This window comes from Oryzias latipes, chromosome 16 (genome assembly GCF_002234675.1).
Source record: "Oryzias latipes chromosome 16, ASM223467v1".
NCBI classification, from domain to species: Eukaryota; Metazoa; Chordata; class Actinopteri; order Beloniformes; family Adrianichthyidae; genus Oryzias; species Oryzias latipes.
In genome coordinates this window covers 19843053-19860863 of record NC_019874.2, presented here as the reverse complement: position 1 = coordinate 19860863, position 17811 = coordinate 19843053, and the positions used below count along the sequence as shown (strand labels likewise).

General features: G+C 37.8%; 4 protein-coding genes across 7 annotated transcripts; 2 read left to right on the top strand and 2 right to left on the bottom strand.

Annotated features, from left to right (window-relative positions):
- Window positions 1-120: 120 nt before the first annotated feature.
- On the bottom strand, window positions 121-1853 carry isoc2 (isochorismatase domain containing 2). Of its 3 annotated transcripts, XM_011485395.3 has the most exons (8): window positions 1772-1853; window positions 1627-1661; window positions 1504-1537; window positions 1170-1294; window positions 873-1085; window positions 716-786; window positions 480-597; window positions 121-276 (listed from the first exon to the last, which is right to left on the bottom strand). In XM_011485395.3, coding segments are annotated over exons 3-8 (594 nt in total). In that variant the 5' UTR covers window positions 1505-1537; window positions 1627-1661; window positions 1772-1853; the 3' UTR covers window positions 121-210. The 3 variants fall into 3 exon arrangements, with proteins under 3 accessions (XP_011483697.1, XP_023820178.1, XP_020565917.1); XM_023964410.1 differs by having other exon boundaries at window positions 1627-1812; XM_020710258.2 differs by lacking the exon at window positions 1627-1661 and having other exon boundaries at window positions 1772-1789.
- A 21-nt stretch (window positions 1854-1874) lies between these two features.
- atg12 (autophagy related 12) lies at window positions 1875-4782 on the top strand. The gene is made up of 4 exons (XM_004077947.4): window positions 1875-2027; window positions 3189-3325; window positions 3430-3492; window positions 4600-4782. Exons 1-4 carry the CDS (start codon window positions 1934-1936, stop codon window positions 4657-4659), a joined length of 354 nt encoding a protein of 117 aa, XP_004077995.1. The 5' UTR covers window positions 1875-1933; the 3' UTR covers window positions 4660-4782.
- Window positions 4783-4856: 74 nt separating this feature from the next.
- Window positions 4857-11812, top strand: LOC101166162 (germ cell-specific gene 1-like protein). Of its 2 annotated transcripts, XM_011485392.2 has the most exons (8): window positions 4857-5373; window positions 6186-6350; window positions 6785-7206; window positions 10235-10417; window positions 10538-10585; window positions 10667-10819; window positions 10923-11034; window positions 11110-11812. In XM_011485392.2, the coding sequence occupies exons 3-8, from the start codon at window positions 7011-7013 to the stop codon at window positions 11480-11482; spliced, it is 1065 nt and encodes a 354-aa protein (XP_011483694.1). In that variant the 5' UTR covers window positions 4857-5373; window positions 6186-6350; window positions 6785-7010; the 3' UTR covers window positions 11483-11812. The 2 variants fall into 2 exon arrangements, with proteins under 2 accessions (XP_011483694.1, XP_004078236.2); XM_004078188.3 differs by having other exon boundaries at window positions 6186-7206.
- A 599-nt stretch (window positions 11813-12411) lies between these two features.
- Window positions 12412-16376, bottom strand: LOC101165915 (visinin-like). Its single transcript, XM_020710257.1, has 4 exons — window positions 16269-16376; window positions 15640-16193; window positions 14111-14222; window positions 12412-12973 (listed from the first exon to the last, which is right to left on the bottom strand). The coding sequence occupies exons 2-4, from the start codon at window positions 16018-16020 to the stop codon at window positions 12885-12887; spliced, it is 582 nt and encodes a 193-aa protein (XP_020565916.1). The 5' UTR covers window positions 16021-16193; window positions 16269-16376; the 3' UTR covers window positions 12412-12884.
- Between the last annotated feature and the right edge of the window lie 1435 nt (window positions 16377-17811).

Here is a 17811-nt window from a genome sequence, read left to right as displayed (position 1 = left end):
CTGACTGACATCACCGCTTGCACCCTCCTTTAAGCTCTGGTCCCACCTCCCAATCTGACAGGTTGTCATCACATAAAAAAAAAAAAGCCTTCTGCGCTTCCAGACAGAAAATAACGGCACTTTTTTAAGCAGCAACTTTGCTTTATTTCTATATACATTTTTTCTGTGATGGCGGTGATCTTTACAGTGGAAAGGTGTACTGATCCGTCTCTACAGAGCGCTGAAGAAGGCGAGGAGGCCGGTGTCAGGTGACGGCTGAAACATGAGCTTTTGGATCTGTTGACAAAGTGGAAATCATCTGTCAGCCACACGCACCAGACAAATCAAGTAAACATTTTCAGGAAAATGGAAACCCAAAAAGATCCAGTTTGAGCGATGACTCTGCTGCACTGTGTAAATGATTACATTCTGGAGAGGACCCAAACCTATATTTATAAGCACATTCAAACAGACTTGATCGATCAGTGACGGAGTAGCACCTCCTTAAAGTTGGGGTGTTTAGCATCCTGGACCAGCTGCAGGAGGACGGCCTCTGTTGTGGTGAGGAAAGCTCCGCTCTGCTTCAGTCTTGACAGAGCAAACAAGCGGTCCGTCTGGCTGTGGAAACAAAGCACAAACGTATGGCTATTTTGAGAAAAAGCAAGAATCTACAGTTTCCTTTTCAGGAAAAAAAAGTATGCAAAGCAAAAAGGAAGACTGGAAATGTCCCAGCTACCTCCTGGACGAAACAGCATCAGCCACAATGTGGACCTCCACTCCCCTTTCAAGCAGATCAAAAGTAGTACACTGACAATGACACAAATAAATGAGATCAGGCAAAAACAAATCATTTTAAAGCAGTTTTTCTAACAGAGGAATTCCTATGGTCTTACAGCGATACAGGCATGTGCTTCTATTCCACACAAAATAGCTTGTTTAGGATTCCCCAGGGCTTCCAGCTCCTTCTCCACCTGCTCAATCATCATGGTGAAGGATGTTTTAGCATGAGCCGTCAGGTCTGCAGCTCCTAGCTCAGGCACAGTGGGTCCCAGGCCTTTAGGGTACTGCTCTGTCAAAATAGCAGGGATGCCAAGAATGCGACTGGCCTAGCATAAAAGGAAAGCAAAGATGCAAGACTGTGCAAATAACTTCAACTAAAAATGGTTCATTAAATTGTGATCGAAGCCAACCTGGAGCAGTCTTGCCGCATTGCTGACAATGTTAGTAAACTGGAAGATGTTGGGTCTGAACTTTTCCTGCATGTCACACAGGAAAAGCACAGAATCCTTGGTGGAAAGTCTGCCGATTTTTGCCACTGTGATTGTGAGGTAACAACAAAGAAATGCAGATTAGAGGAAACAGTTGCACTACCGGCACAAGAACAAGACTTTAACATGGGCATGGCCTTCATTAGCATTGCCATGTCTTTTTTCCTGCATAAATTGGGATTTTTGTATTAATTTACTATCCTTTGATCAACTAACTTTGTACACCACTAGGAAACTATGAAGAGATAAAACTTACTTGTGTTGCCCTGTTGTCCTAGATGTGTGCAGGACTGATAGGTATGAAGAGACAAGAATGCACAGCGAGGAGGTCAAAGTGTTATTTGTGATAATACGACTGAATGAAAAACTGGATATTTACCTTTTACTCGCAAATTAAAAGGGTAGGACTGAGACCTTAAAGCAACACAAAGTAGATTTGGTACATACCAATAACTATAAAGCATGCAACTTCAATATTTAAACTATTTTATACTTTATAACCGGTGTACAAAATAAAAACTAACCTCGCGTTAAAGGGACGCACAAGTTCAACTCCAAAGTCAAGCCCCGCTTTTCTTTAGCCATATTGACCAATAGGAATAGAAACTTTTGAAATTGACGTTTCATTTAACCAATAGAAAACTCTTTTGTGCGCACTTCCGGCTTTTCGTGTCGGCGCTTACAAGATGTCCGATAGTGCTGAGTCCCCAACAGAAACTCAGAAAGAAGAGACACAGCCACCTCCAGATGACTCTGCGACGAACGACGACAAGAAAAAAAGTAAGAACGGGTCATTAATTGATAATTGATCCTCAGATGCGACATACAGACCTCTGTTTTGTGTTAATTTAGCAAATGCTAAAACATTTGCTTCCGGGTGTTGACGTTGAAAAAAATGATTGACGTTGATATTGGCCAATAGGATGAGGGAATTTCCCCCGCGTAGCCAATCCAAACTGAGCACCTGAGAACGTGAGTCTGGCGAAAAGCTAATGCTAAATAAACAACAACCCATACTTCTCTTGTCCTTTGCTTTGTTTTTTGCTTTAAGTATGTACTTTGTACGAGTAAAAAAAGCATACTCTTAAATATTTTAAATGTATTTAAATTAGTTGCTTTTGGCTGCTTTTTAAATAGAAAAGAAAATACAGCCTAAACGTTAAAGTTGTGGTGATTTTTATATTTTTACGTACTGGGTTTGAATCGTATTTTATTCTACATTAAATGTCGGGGTGTGACATTCTTTATCTTACTCCAAATTCAGATTAATTTTGAGCTGCTTGGGATTAATAAAATGTATTGTTCATCATGGGATTTTAAAATGGACAGCTAAACAAAGGTTATGTAATAAAGAAAAGACAGTAAATGCAACAGTCTAGTTTGTTTGAATTTAACTTTCCAAACCTCAGTAATGGAGTGGAACATACCGTAATTTTAAAATACAATGTAATATATATTCATAAAAATTTAAGCAAAGAAACAAAAAGGTCCCCACTTTACAATATTGACTAGTTTGATCTTATCATAATTTTTTTATTGTTATCATTTTCCATAAAGCAGCTCAAAAGGGGTTAACCTTGCTGGGCCATTAAATTATCATTTATATGAGTTTACACCATTTTTCTATTGTCAGCTGTTTTTTTATTGATAGTAGAATAATGCCTGATAATATATAAAATAATATTCTGTCGACCGTCATATGTAGATTAGAAGTTGTTAGTAGCTGCAGTGAATTGGTCAGGATGGTGTAACTGGTTTTGGCACTGCAGTCGTCTCTCAGCGTCTGCAGAGGAAACACGCTGTGACAGGCTTTGTTTTCCTGCTGTAGCACTAAGGCTTTACGTCTGTTTTTCACTGGAATTTTCCAGACAATTCATGTTTTTCCCAAGTTTATCTTGATCAAGGTCTGAGGCTGTTTTTTCCTTGTGTTTTTTCTCCTAGTCGACGTGCTGTTGAAGGCCGTCGGGGACACTCCCATAATGAAAACCAAAAAGTGGACAGTGGACAAGGGAAGGACTGTGCAGTCCCTCGCACAGTTCATTACTCGCTTTCTCAAGCTTGATGCCAGTGAACAACTAGTAAGAAACCAGTTTCTACACAGACTCGGTAGTTTGTCATGACGTTCTTAAAATGTCATTAAAATCATGTTTCCCTAAAATGGTTTCCTCTTTATTTTTTATAGTTTATTTATGTAAACCAGTCTTTTGCCCCCTCCCCGGATCAAGAAGTGGGGGTTCTTTTTGATGTAAGTTTTACTTGAGTTCATTCATCTAAATCAGGGATCTGCAACCTGCAGCTCTTTCATTATTCCGGGGTGGCGCTGTGGCTTCCAAGAAAAATTCAAATGATTTGAATAAATAATGGGTTTATTGGTATTTATGTCTAGATTTTTAAACTGAGGTGATCTTATATAAATAAAATAAACCTTTTTTTTAACCCCTGCTGATGTTAAACTAAATTTAGGGGCCTTGTGTACTTCCTTTAAGATACTAAGTGAAATAATGGTCAATGGTTTAATATAATTTCAGAGCTGTTTATTAGAATAAGCTTAAAGCAAATATTATATTCTGATGCATAATACTGTCTTTTGCATTATAGTCCTTAAGGTTATATAATTGCAAGAAAATCTGCTCCAGCAGGAGGATCTTATTTGACACAGGGCACATTTTATTTTGAAAGGAACCTTTATGTGCTGCTGTGAAAAATTTGAAGAAGTATACATTATTTATAGAAACTATCACTGCTTGTTATTAAATTATCAATATATAAAAGCAAAATACATATAGGACAGACTTAATAATAAACAAACATAAATAAAATGTATTTTTGCCGCTCTCGTTTAGTTTTGGTTAGTAAGAAACTGGACTTTTTTAACATTAAAGGTTGCAGATCCGTGATCTAAAACAAGTTATTCAACATGATGGTAGACGGATAAATGGCAGCATTACTCTTCTATTTGTTTCCAAAAAGTATAGCAGTGTTCTAAAGATGTAGGAGTTGTGGGCTGTGGATTTGATAAAGGCTGAATACAATTAATTTTCTGTCCAGGCTAAACTATGTTTATGTTCAGCTTTCTCCTCTCTGACCAGCAGAGGGAGCAAAAAGAAGTCTTGATGTGCGATTAGAGGCTAAATTCTTCATCACTTCTCAATGAAAACTGTTTAAACTCCAGTCTGGATGCCAGAAACATCACTTCTTCCATTTATTTTTTATTTTATTACACTGGCTTCTGTTTTTTGTTATCCTCTAATAAATCAAATTATTTACATTTTTGTGTTTTACTTTTCATTTATCTCTGGTCCCATCGCTTGTATTTTGTCTTAATTTTGTTCTCTTTCACTTCCTCTTTCAGTGCTTTGGCAGTGATGGCAAGCTGGTTCTGCATTACTGTAAATCTCAAGCGTGGGGTTAACTGATGGCCGTCTTCTTAAAAACTTTCCCTGAAAAACACAAATTTTTTTTTTGCTACTTTATTGTTCTTCTCTTTAAGTCTTAATGTACATAAATATTGTAAATAAATTATTGACACAAAAGACGGTCTTGCCTTTCTGAGTTTTTCTGAGATCTCGCTATTTTGGCAAAAATATTTCAAAATAAAAGCTTTTTGTTAAACCTCCTTATCAAGAGGCATTTTGATTATATATAAGCTGGTTTCCAGTTTGTACAGTGAAAAGTTGTCAGGAGGGAAGCACCTCTGAAAGGGGCAGACGGACAGAGGGGGGGCACTACAGTAACAGATGGACTTAAGAGGGATTACATTATTCAGGATGGGTATTTGACACAAATTCCCAAGAAAGACAGAAAAGAGAGTAGATTGGCGTGGAGGCAGACTCTCCGTCACGCCATCACTTCACATCTCCATCCATCCGTCTATTGGCCAGGAGGATTACAGGGTCGAGGGGAGCAGAGAAGGTGCTGCTCGGCAGGCAGGAGAGAAACCTGTGAAATACAGAGGATATCCATGACCAGAGAGGAGAAACGGTCAAGTCAAGATGGAGCAAGTGCACTCAAACTCATAAGGAGCTTTTTTATTAAAAGCTCCGCTACCAAAACGGAGGATTGAGGATCACAGGACAGCAGCAAGTGATGGATGGAAGTGTTTCAGGACAGTAGATGCTTCATAATGGTAGGTGAGAGCAATTTGTCGAATCAGATTTACAATGTAGCTGGAGAAACTGCCTTATTTCAATACGTTTTGTTTTCATTTATGATGGGTACATCAATTTATGTAGTTGTTCAATAAAAGTCTATATGTTGTTTGAACACTAACATCAAAAAAACTGAGCTGTACTCAGGTTTATAAGCAAAACGGAGAGAAAATATATGATTTATGTCGGATTAAGTAATAGGTTCATTGATGTTGTTGGAAAATGCCTTTGGTGTATGTAAAACCAGCCAAAACCACAAATAGATTTGTTTTCATTGACCCTACATAAAAAATGTCAAAATGATGAGCAAATTTGAAAACATCAGAATTTTAACGTTCTAAAAATAAGACTTTTTGGACAATTTAAAATTTAAAAAAATGTTTATTTTAAATATGTTTAAATGTATTAAATTATATTTTTTTACCTTTATATTTGAATAATAAAATGTATAAAAAGACACTTATTTTTCTCTTGTGATAAAGTTAACAGTATTAACATTAAACAGAGGATGTAAATACAAAAGCATTGAAATTAATTATAGATCACGTACGTAAACCTTAAAAAGCTAATTTGCTCTTGTTTTAAATGAACAAGATAACACCACCACTGAAATACATTAAAAAAATAAAGTGGCTGATAATCAGCCAATAAAACACATAATATTTATTTATATCATGAATCGATATTTTCGGCGGTTTGACTTGACGTTCTGCTTTACAGCTTTGTTGTCGTTGACATCCATGGGAGCTTTTGTTTGTGCGGATGCTTAAAGCGCTGTGTTGTCTTTCAGGAGCACTGGGCTGTCAAAGGGACATTGCATGAGGGGACGCATGGCCACGTTGCATTTCACACTAAAGTACAACTAACACACACGAACAGAGATTAAAGTAGATTTTCAGGGATTATCAGTTAAATGCTTTTGGTTTGGACTGTGGCTCATCCATAATGTCAAAAAGTAAGTTTGGTTTTTCCCCTCTTTTTTTCCTCATCTGTTTAGTATTTTCTCAGAAACAATTGAAGGTCAGCAGGAGAGGTCGTGGAAATTTTAAACGCTTATAAGGCAAAATGAGTAAAGTGGCTCCCATTGCTAAAGACTTGTGTGACCTCAGACAGGGACTGAATTAGAAACTCTCATCTTCTACTTGATGGTTAGATTTCTGTTTAAGGACTGAGCCATTCAGGATGAATGTCTCCCCTTTACTAAGAAGATTTGTCTTGTTTTTCTTTAAATGAAACAATCTATCAGCAGCTCTTAGTTCACTTATTCCAAATTAAAAGACCCAGCATATTTGTTTAAGAGGATTTGTGGCGATACAACACATTCAAGTGTCAGCTCTCTGCACTTCATTTTCTGTTTCACTCATCTAAACCATCTGTTCTTTGTTCCAGTTGTCCTTTCAGCTGCAGAGCATCTTACCCGGCCTCCTCTCATCTCTAACCTCCCATCACATTTATCAGTGTCCCTTTTCTCAGCTTCTCAACTTCTCTGCATTTAAAGCTGGAAGCTCAGCAGCTTTGCAAACCGCACCAAAGACGGCATCCCATCCCATTTGTCTTGTCCACGTGCGCTCTGTCCCATCTGTCCTCCGTTAGCCTCCTCTTCTTCTGCGTGGCCATGCTGGAGCACATGTCCCGCCGCTCTCGCTCCCTGCTCTCCCTGTCTCTGACCACTCTGGCCCTGGCGCTCTCCATCCTGGCTCTGTCCACCTCCTACTGGTGTGAAGGGACTCACAAGGTGGTCAAGCCCCTCTGCCTCTCACCCGTCAAAATGAAGAACTGTGGCCAGAACAACAGCGAGCCTTACACCACAGGTACAAAGCAGAGCTTCAGCATTTGAGCCCTCCTATTTCAGTTTGTTTTACTGCTTTTACAAGGAGACTGCGGCTCACACAAAGGTTTTTGGTTTAAAAAAAACAAATTTTATACAAACTAGCTAATTTTTTAATGTGCACTGCTATAAGACCTATTCAGAGTTCATCACTCATCCAAACTTTAGCTTTATCTCAAATGTTTTTCATCAAATCAGCTAACCATCAGTGTTTCTTCTTGATCCAACAACAACCAGATATTAAACATGATGAAAAAAAGAGTATAATGCATTCTTAATTTCAACATATAATTCAGTTTCTATTTTAAAAATAGTGATTTGTTACGCAAATCCTTACTTTTAAAATCTTCATTTATAAAGGAACTTTACAATGAAATTTACTACGGTAAACCCCTGCATGGATGAAACAACTGTCACAACAAGAAAAAAAAAAAACATTTACAATAAATAAATAAAAACTCACAGCGTTTAAAGTAAAAATGAGGGCAAATAAAATTAAAAGCAAGGACAAAGTTTATGTCGGAGGAAGTTGTTTAAAAATAGAGAGGATAAAGGCTTTTTTGGGGCTCATTCCACTTTTTAAGAGTTGCCTAACTGCAGAAAAGTCAAAGCCCCCTTGAATAATGTCCTTTCAAAAAATAACAACAACATGTGGAAAGCCAACACCCTGTCAATCGTGGTTGCAGTAAGACTAAAGGGGAAATTAAGGGCAATCACTGTAACTTCCATATTGATTAACTCCAAGAAACATAAAAGCGAGCTTCCCCCTAAAAAGGTTTTTTTTATGTTATGCTACTGTCATCTTATAAATGAAGCCATACATGGAGGAAACTTAGCAGCAATAAATCGAGACTATCTCTGTATTGGTTGATCCTATTTTCTGTTGCAACACATTCAGGCAGAGATTTCTGCATAATCAAACTTTTGGAAACCATCTTGGGGAAAAATACGTTGAAAAATTGGGCAAACAGCTGTTTTTACATCCTAAAAGCACAAACCTTTCCCTTTTCCTTAAAAATTTTGACTAAATATTGGCTTATTTGAATTTTTAGGCTAGTAATATCTTTTTTTGTGGAAAGAGTTAATTTATTCCTTTTTCCTGCAACTAAAGCACTTACAGTTTAAGTACATTTTATTCATCACCCACAAGTTGTTTTTATTCAACGTTGGATTCTGTTATGAGAGATCAAGAGGTAAAGATTTGTTCAATAAAGTGATTAATAATGACAGACAATCCAGCAGAATGTTATAAAATTGTCAACATAAACATTTTAAAAAATGCAGTCCTGCAATTCTGACTTCTATCAAAAAAATCATCCTCCTTGACTGCTGAACTTTATTACACAAGAGATGAAATTCCTAATCTTTACAGTGTCTCTATAACAAGCAACACCTGGAACTAATCCGATTGGGTGGATTGACAGCCCTCAGAAAGTCTTTGTTCTTGTTTTTAATCTGTTTCTGTCAGAACCTCGCTGACGGACTGGTGGACCTCATTGTGGCTTAGTACTAATCTGCTGGGTGTCATAGTGGCTTCCAGAGACTGACGCCCTTTGTTCTTTGTATTTTGCTTAATCCATAATGAGATTACTTTGGTCACTACTTTATGCTCGTGTTTATAAAAGATCTACCTGTACTGATGCACATTGATGGAAAACCTGACTCCTAAAAAGCACGTGGCTCTGGGATGCCACGCTGAAGAGGTCACATGTGACTGGTATACATAACAATTCTCACCTGAAAGGTGATGCAAGTTTGTTTGGTGCTAATTTTCCTGGTCCCACTCTCAGATGGACCTCCTCTCGGGTTTTCTTTAAACAAACATGCAGAGGTGTTTACAGTATGTGCATTCTGGCTTAATCTAAAGGGGAGATATTTAAACAGAGTTTTAATGTTGTTTACACTGCATGATCTAAAGTTCTACTAACTTTAAAGCCTGTAAAGCAAAATTTGAGTGTGACTGTGTGAAATGTTTTTGTTTGTAATATCTAAAAACAAGAGGTTATTCGTTTTACACATAATCGATTTCGGAAAATTGATTATTAAAAGTGATGTGTCTGCATATCTGGAGCTTTTCCTTTTCTTTCATTTTATTTTGAAGTTGTCAAAAAGTTGCATCTGAAGTTGCACAGACACAGGAATTGTGTTTCCACATTTTAACTCTCAAGTTTTGAGTCAGACAGCTGCTGACAAGAGTAATTTGCTCACATGTCTGGGGTATCTGTTTGATTTAAAACATATAAAATGGGTAAAAAGTGTAATATGAAAGGTGTTATTATTATTTGAATCACATGATATACCTTTGCTCTAAAATTTATAATAATAGAGGCCATGCATAGTTTACTGCTCCCAGTTTTAATGTGTTAACATGCTTAGCTATGATAAAAATCTGTTTTAAAAGACATATGTTTGTAGATTCTGCTTCTTTAAAAGAGTTTTCCTGAAAGAAAGCATTATTCTTCCAGAAGTAAAAGCTGTTTCCAAATTATTCATAATGATTTGTTTGTGGGGCTGCATGTAGCATGACATTTGCACAGTAGGAAGCCCCTTGTTCGAATCTTGGCTGGGTCATGGATGCCAAAATACACTCCAGCTTCCTATCAGAGTCCATAAACATTCCTAATGGCCTGATTGGTGACTCCCTTTGAAGTAAAAGTGTGTTTGACTCAGGTGTCCTCAAAGTATCTGATGTCTACGTCTCCAGAAACTGTGTACTTGATTGAGCAGGAATGGAGAATGGAGGTATTTCTCTTAGCCCTTTGTTCCAAATGGTGTTAAGGAAAGGTTACCCAGTGCAGCAGGAGCAACGTCGGGTCAAGTGTTTTGTCTAAGACTACATTCACATGTAGTCTATCAAGGCTAAGAAAAAGAACACTTCATATGTAAAAGGAAAACTACTTACATTTTTAGAAATAAAGTTGCAAAAATAGGGTTTAAAGTATTGTATATATAAGTATTGTATATTAAATTATTTTTTCTTTCTTATCCTTTCGTGTTTTTTTTCTATACAGAGAGCCCAACCCAGAACCCCTTCAACCAAACACTGTCTCCAGCCAGAAGAGATGAACTGGCCAAAATCCGCCAAAGGCAGCTAGCTAATGCAGTTCACTACATTTGGGAGACAGGAGAAGACAAGTTTGCCTTCAGATACTTCCACACAGGCTTCTGGGAAAGCTGTGAGAAACAGAATGATGGTGAGAGCACACACCACAGAAAGCCTGCCTCCAATACGTTTCAGACAGACAAAGGTAACGTTCAAGGAATAAAGCTGTGGATAAAACTTTGATTTAAAAAAATGTATCTGTGTTCCACAGGAGAGGTGTGTCGCAGCTTTATAGATTTAACTCCAGGGGAAACACAAGGTAAGGGGTGCGTTTTTCTTTATAATTTGCTCGTAGCGTCCATATTAGTAATAAATAGAGACCTGTTTGAACATTCTGTAGGTGTGCTTTGGCTGTCAGTTGTGTCCGAGTTTACATACATTGGATTGCTGGGGATGGGCTTCCTGCTTATGTGGCTGGATTTCCTCTGCTCCCACAAAGAGATGCATGCTCTAAAAATTAATGCCTATGCAGCCATTTGTACTGTGCTCTCAGGTGAGTCCACCCTTTGGTCTAATATCTGTCATCTCAAAATCGACTTTTGAAAGTTTATTCTAGCTTCTCGGTGCTTTGTTTCTTTTTTTCATCTTTGCTGTAGGTCTTCTTGGAATGGTGGCACATATGATGTTCACCACAGTCTTTCAGATGACAGTCATTGTGGGGCCTAAAGACTGGAGGCCTCAGTCATGGGACTATGGGTGGTCATTTGCGTAGGTTGATGCAATGATAGCCTCCACCTTTCTAGCTTATAGATGCTGTTACAACTTTGTTTTTCTTCCTCTCAGTCTTGCCTGGGTCTCCTTCAGCTGCTGCATGGGAGCAGCTGTGGTCACTCTCAACTCCTACACCAAGACCATCATTGAGCTTCGCCGCAGACAGAGACTCCGCTTGGATGAAACGAGAGCTAACAATACTGCACCGTCCTACGATGAGGTGGTGCCCGGGGGTGGACTCTACTCCGTCAGCGGCTTGCTGCACTGCTCAGATGGCATGATTGACGTGGCGTGGACACCAAACGGTGACATAGCCAGAGTGGAGAACGGGGACGTACCAACGCTGGTTTTAGTGGGGGGCTGCGGACCAGAGGGATGTGAGGACTGTGAAAGGGAGAGAGATGAAATAGGGGAGGCCATCGAGCGACACGATTCACCTTGTTAGAGGATAGGCTGCATGAAAAGAGTCAAAAGAACTTTAAACTGGAAGAAGTTGGATGAATTTATGGGATGCCCCTGCTGTGGTTGGATGCTGGTTTAATTTTCACATATCAAAAGTTGAGACTGATGCATAGATCATGCCCACATGCATATGTGCATGTTTTCTGTGTATTTTTCTGTGCCTCATGGTGTAAAGGCTATTATATTGTTCTGTATGTAAATGTAAACAAAAAATTCTCATATTTAACTCAAATGTCATATTAAATGATCCACTCATGTCATAGATTGTTGAATTCCAGATGGAATTTACTTTCTTTAAAGTTGATTTAACATCTGTGTTTGATACTCTTCCTTTTAAATGACAAAGTTGCAATAGATGCTTGATTCTGAAGCAGCGCATGCACACCAGAAGCGCCCAGCAGTGTTTTTTTCTGCAGAGAAACACAGACAAACCCATAGAGATAAAAAGATTACAGAGATTTTGGAAAGTCTGCTCTCTCATGTTGAACAGAAGATTATGTGTGAACCCGTAATCCTGAGTTGGATGGAAGGAGGGGAGGCATGGGGAGGAGCAATGTGAAGGGGTGGGGAGCAGAGGGGTGAGGGGGTCAGAATGAAAGTTGGTAAAGGAAAAGATCCATTCACGACTGCACAGCGTGCTTCAACACGGACACCACGAAAACACCCCACCGTGAAGAAATCAGACGTGTGATTTCAGTTTTTACAGATAATTATGTCTAAAGTTTCACCTTTAATATTTGCAGTTTACACTTTTGAGATAATCCTGGATTTACTGTCAGGGATTAATACAATTGAAAACTTAAAACCTAAAGCACCATTTTTGTCATCCACGAGCATTAAAGCATGAAGTATGTTTCTGGGTCAAAGAGTACTTTGCAAAGAAAATAAATAAGTTGATTTCCAAACAACAGATGTATGAGAAAACCTTTATTTTACTGTACAACAAATGTGAATAAAACCTGGAGGTGCAACTTCAGTTAGGAATTTCATAGCTTGTACAAATCCATGTCCAGCTAGAAAATAAGTTACATTCTTGTATAACTGATTACTTACTACATAGATGCTTTTTGACACATTTATGATGTATACAGAATGGTATTTTCCATAGTTTAACAAAAACTTATTCGCTAAAAGTATTATTTTTGGCAGACTTATTTCACTACAAAATGCAGAAACAGCTATCAGCCTCTTTTTTACGTGAGTCCAATAACAAACAATAATGCACAACTAACAATTGTACTGTTAGGTTAGGTGAATCCAAGACACAAAAGGAACGGATTAATCTGAAAACTGGACCTTAGAAGCCAAAGGAAAAATAAAACCCAAACCAGAATGGATCCAGCTTCACAATTAATGAATCGAAAGAAACAAAATACGGGATGACTTTAGTGTTTTAACGGTTCATAGTGGATTAGACGCATGGCGGTCTCATTTTCTATCACTCCTTTTATGAACTCTCCTTCAGCCAGTCGTTCTATCAAGACAAAAAAAAAGAAAAGAAAATAAATTCATTCAAAATGCGTTTTTTCTGTGAACAGAAGTGCAAGGAAATAACGTTTAATTTCCGTTCAATAGTAAATCCAGAAAACTACTAAGAAAAACTGCATCAATATACAAGGAAGTGCAGGCGTTGTTGTTATTTAAGGTTATATTTTGTTCTGCCATAGTTCTATAGTACAATAGAATCATTGCAAGATTGCTACTTAGTGGTTACAGTAAGTTTAAAACATTTAGAAACAATCAAAATGGTAGGTTTTTCTGGATGGCAGAAATATTTGTCTTTGGTAAAGATGCTTTAAAAAACAATAATTCAAGTTTAACATGATTTTTAAAGAAGTTTATCCCAGATTTGCGTTGTCACTGTAGGTAAAGTAATTTTAGTTTTTAATTAGAGAAACCAATTATTACTTTTCTATGTGCTAAATGAGAATAAACAATATTGACTCTTAAAAAACAAAATAAAGGCTTTTATACAAGAGTGTGTTCGGACATCTGATGCTTTTATAATTAAAGACGTTTCTTGAATAAAAATTGATGTGAAATGTTTCTAAAACTGTATTTAAACTCTCAACACTGTTTCTATGCAGCTTAGATGCTGTTTAAACGTGTAATCAAACACAAATATTTCAACAGCAAGTTCCTTATTTGAGTATTTTTGAATTTTCTAATCTGAGAAATAAAAATATTTAACATTTATATTTGTTTATAAAATTATAAACTGATTGATAACATAATATATTTATACAAGCTTTCAAATAAAAGTACTATGGTTTTTATAAATAAAATTCAAAATGATCCACTTTTGTTGCTCAGGATTCAAATCATTGAAAGATTTTCTACCTTTTTAATGTTAAAATGTTTTTAGCTTTTGTGTCTAAACACATATGAAATTGAAAACCTAAAATTGAACAACAGGTTCAATTTTTATCAGGTAAAAAAAAGTGTTTGCTTTTTCAAATTGTTTGAATATATCTTCTTAATAGGGTTAAGTCAATTGGTTTAAAATGACAAATTTTTCCTAAAGAGTCCTAGTGGCTTAACTGTAAAGCCTGTTATTGAAAATATGCCTACTTTTTTCACATGGTGCATGTGTGCATGTGCTTTTTCTTACCATTGTCTTTTTTATCAAAAAAAGCCCAAAGCTTGTTGGCTCGTTTCTCGGGTGTGTTCTCATCCTCTGGCAACTTCTTCTGTTCTTCTGGGGGGATTAGCTTAAATATGGCCTAAGAGGGGGTTGGGAAGAATACATATCAATACACCGCATCGTTTTTCTCATGAACCACGTTTGGATCAACAGACACGGATCACATAAGAGGCATAAATATGTCAAATCGAATGAAATTTTAAGTAGAATAAAAACAAAAAACTTGCTGCCTTCTTTAGTTTATGTGCAGAAATCTGGTGGGTATATAAGTGTGGCACAAACTGCACCCCAACTTAAAGCTAAAGCCTTTTCCTTTTTTACTCTTCTTCTGTCAGTCTCTCTTTCCATTCCTGGTTCCATCAGCAGGTGACGTCCTAAAATGCAGATTGACCATATAAAAACTTGACATGGACCATGTATTTTGGGACACCTTTTATTTTCAAGAGTCAATATGCAATTGGCCACTTAAAATGAAAAAAAAAAAATAGATTGTGCTTTAGGTCTTTTAGCGCATGTCCCTTTCAGAAAAGAAGCACTCATCTCCCGCATTTAAGACACTTAGATTAACATGGATTAGTGCCAAGACTCAGGCCACGGGCCAAACGCTGAGATGTCAGCTCCCCTCTCTGGGGCTTTCCTTCAGTTTTGCAGCTCTGATCTTCTGGTGTCTATAGCTCCAACGACGAGCTTGCAGACCTGCAACCTAGACATAACCTTGTGATCTCTGAAATAGTTGTTTCTCCTGTAACTCTCCTGTCACTCTCCTCTACTACGTTCAACCCATAAATAGAAGACAATTTTCCCCTTTCTCTTTGGTTTACGGACCACTAAATATCTCTTTGTGTTTAAATCTGTGAACATCTAAACCTAAATGCGTTAAATTGTTGTTATTTCATGCTACAAGGATAAAGATAACGCTTTTGTACTCAGACCAGTTGGCTGAGTAATAAATCCAATTACCATTCAGGCTGGATTCTCGGCTGATCCCTTCTAAACCTCTTAGAAATTTTTATTATTTGTCTTAAAACCAAATGTTGGGAACTTCTGTAAACTCCATCGGACTGATGGTTTAAAACAATGAATGACATCTATCGTGTTCCGGTTCAAAAGCTTTTGAGTGAAAACAAGAAGTTGAATTAAAGGACACTGGATGGATCCTCTGGTGGTGGAGTTCAAGGGCAGCTTTGCTAAACAACAAGACCGTCTAGATAGTCTAAACCTTTAATGACAGAGATTATCAGCTAATGAGACAGGAAAGCATGACTGAGACCTACATACCAGGAGGACCTAGCTCATTTCCACAGCATCAAAGTTGAGGCAGAGCACTAAAAACAAAAATACTGTGACAAACTGCAGAAAACTGCACAAAAAATTGTTTTATACTTGACTCTGTCAAATTAACTCTCTTTTTGTCACAAACACAATAAAAAGAAGAGTTAACTTTAACAAACTTTGTACACTTCCATAGCTAAAGTTAATTGTGGTTTTGCCCTCACCTGGCAGATCTCCTTCACCTCCGTCTTGGAGATGTAGCCGTTCTTGTCCACATCAAAAAGCGAGAAGGCCCACTCGAGTTTGCGAGTGGTTTTCCCGGTGGAGGTCATGTGCAGTGCGATGATGTACTCCTTGAAGTCCAGAGTCCCATCATCGTTGGTGTCAAAGGAGCGAAACACGTGTCGAGCGTAGCCCTTGGCGTCAGCTTCAGGGAAGAAGCGGGTGTAGATCTCTTCAAACTCTTCTGGTGTGATGCGTCCTGTCGGACACTGCTTCTGAAAGTTCTCGTACCACTGGCAGATCTCAGTCTCTGTAAACTTGGTGCTAAGCTTCAGGTCCTCCAGGATCTCCTTTGAAATGGCGCTGCTGGTGGTATTTCCCATTGCAGTGGCTCTCACTGGCTTGGTAACCTGTCAGTATTGTCAAAGTATTTTCCACCTGACCCTTGCAGGCACTCTGTTATTCTTACCACAATATTTATTTTGTCTGCCCAAAGTGTGCTTTGAATGGCCCTCTTATCTTTTTTAGGTCTTCCTGTTCAAGTTCCTGAAAGTTGCTGCAATGAAAATATCATACATCACTTCAACTTTACTGACAATATTCAGCAAAACTGGAGTGTAAGAGACCTTACCTGTGAGCCGTGTGTGCAGAGGAGTTTGGAGGGCTGAGTGTTTGTCTCAGCTTTCGCACAGTGAGGGATAAGGAAGCCGGTGAGAGACATCTCTACAGGAGTTGACTGGGTTAATTCTGTTAAAGCAGGATTTACAGTGGATGAGTGTTTGACCAAAATGAACCAGGCATATGCATTTTCTCTTTCAGGTTTGGTACTGTTCTACAGTGTTTCCATGTATGAAATGGTAGAAATATAGAGTCCTGTCCCAACTCTAAAGAATAGTCTCAGTACAGACGGCCACATCATCTCTGAGTTTGAACAACACTGAATCATGCAAAAAAAAAAGAACAAGATCTAGTAATGTCAGTCCAATCAGTGTCACATGAAGATGGATTTGATATGTTTAGATTCTAACTTCCCATTAAGGAAATCATGAAGGCTGCATCCTCACAATGGAAAAGGATGTGGCTTTTGTTAAGGATAATTTTACATAAAAGTTGAAAATCTCATTACACAGATATGCATTAAAGCAACAAGTGAGTAACACCAGGAACAGCAGCCAATGGTTTTAGAGATAACCTGGAAACCAAGAGTTTTCAAGGGCGAGAGATATCATTTTTATTAGGACATGACTTAGTAGTTTGTATCCACGAGTTGAGCCACCTAAAAGAACAAGTAAGGTAGATTTCAATTCCTGAGAACAAAATATTACTTTTCTTTCCCTTAATGAATGGCAAAAAAAAACAAACATTGAAAACAAGTTTACACATTTCTACTTTACTATACAAGCTTAGCTTTTGAAGAGAGACAATCCCATTTATAAAACTAAGAAGTACCCAAAAACCACTTAATCCCAATGAAAACTTAGATCTTGTTCATTAACACCATTATGTTTGCTATTTCAGTGACCGCTGACCTTTTCTTCTGGATCCCATCTGTCAAAGTTTATTAACCCTTCAGGTCTGGGGACATTAAGATGGAAATACCCCAGGTCATTATCTTTGCGGATAATTGTGCACACTCTTTCTCTCTCTCTCTCTCACACACACACACACACACACACACACACACACACACACACACACACACACGTAAACAATCATTAGCATTCCTATAGTTTCTCAGAATTTATATTTTTGTTGTCGGGACACCAAAACAGCATACTTACTACCCATTTTTGAAACGATAAAACCTATTTTTTCTTGAAAATAAATTTCCAATATTTCTTAGTATCCTTTTGGGCAACTACGAGTAAATATAATAGCGAAATTCAGCAATAGAGGAAATAAAGCCACAAAAAAGGGAAGCTTCATTCAGTTCAGTATTATCAGACTGACGTTCATACATTAAGATAATAAGTCTGCCCTTTTATTTTTCCTTAAAAACAAATTTTGCTTTTTAAATTTGCTCTTTGAGTCAATCTCTAGGATTATCTCCACTCCGCCCTGTACGCTTAGCCAATTATCATCATCTTCATCCTGTAAGTGCAACGGCCAAAAGAATTACCTCCTCTCCATTGCCGAGATCCTAACATGTGACCTGGACCCTGGTCTGAACTAAT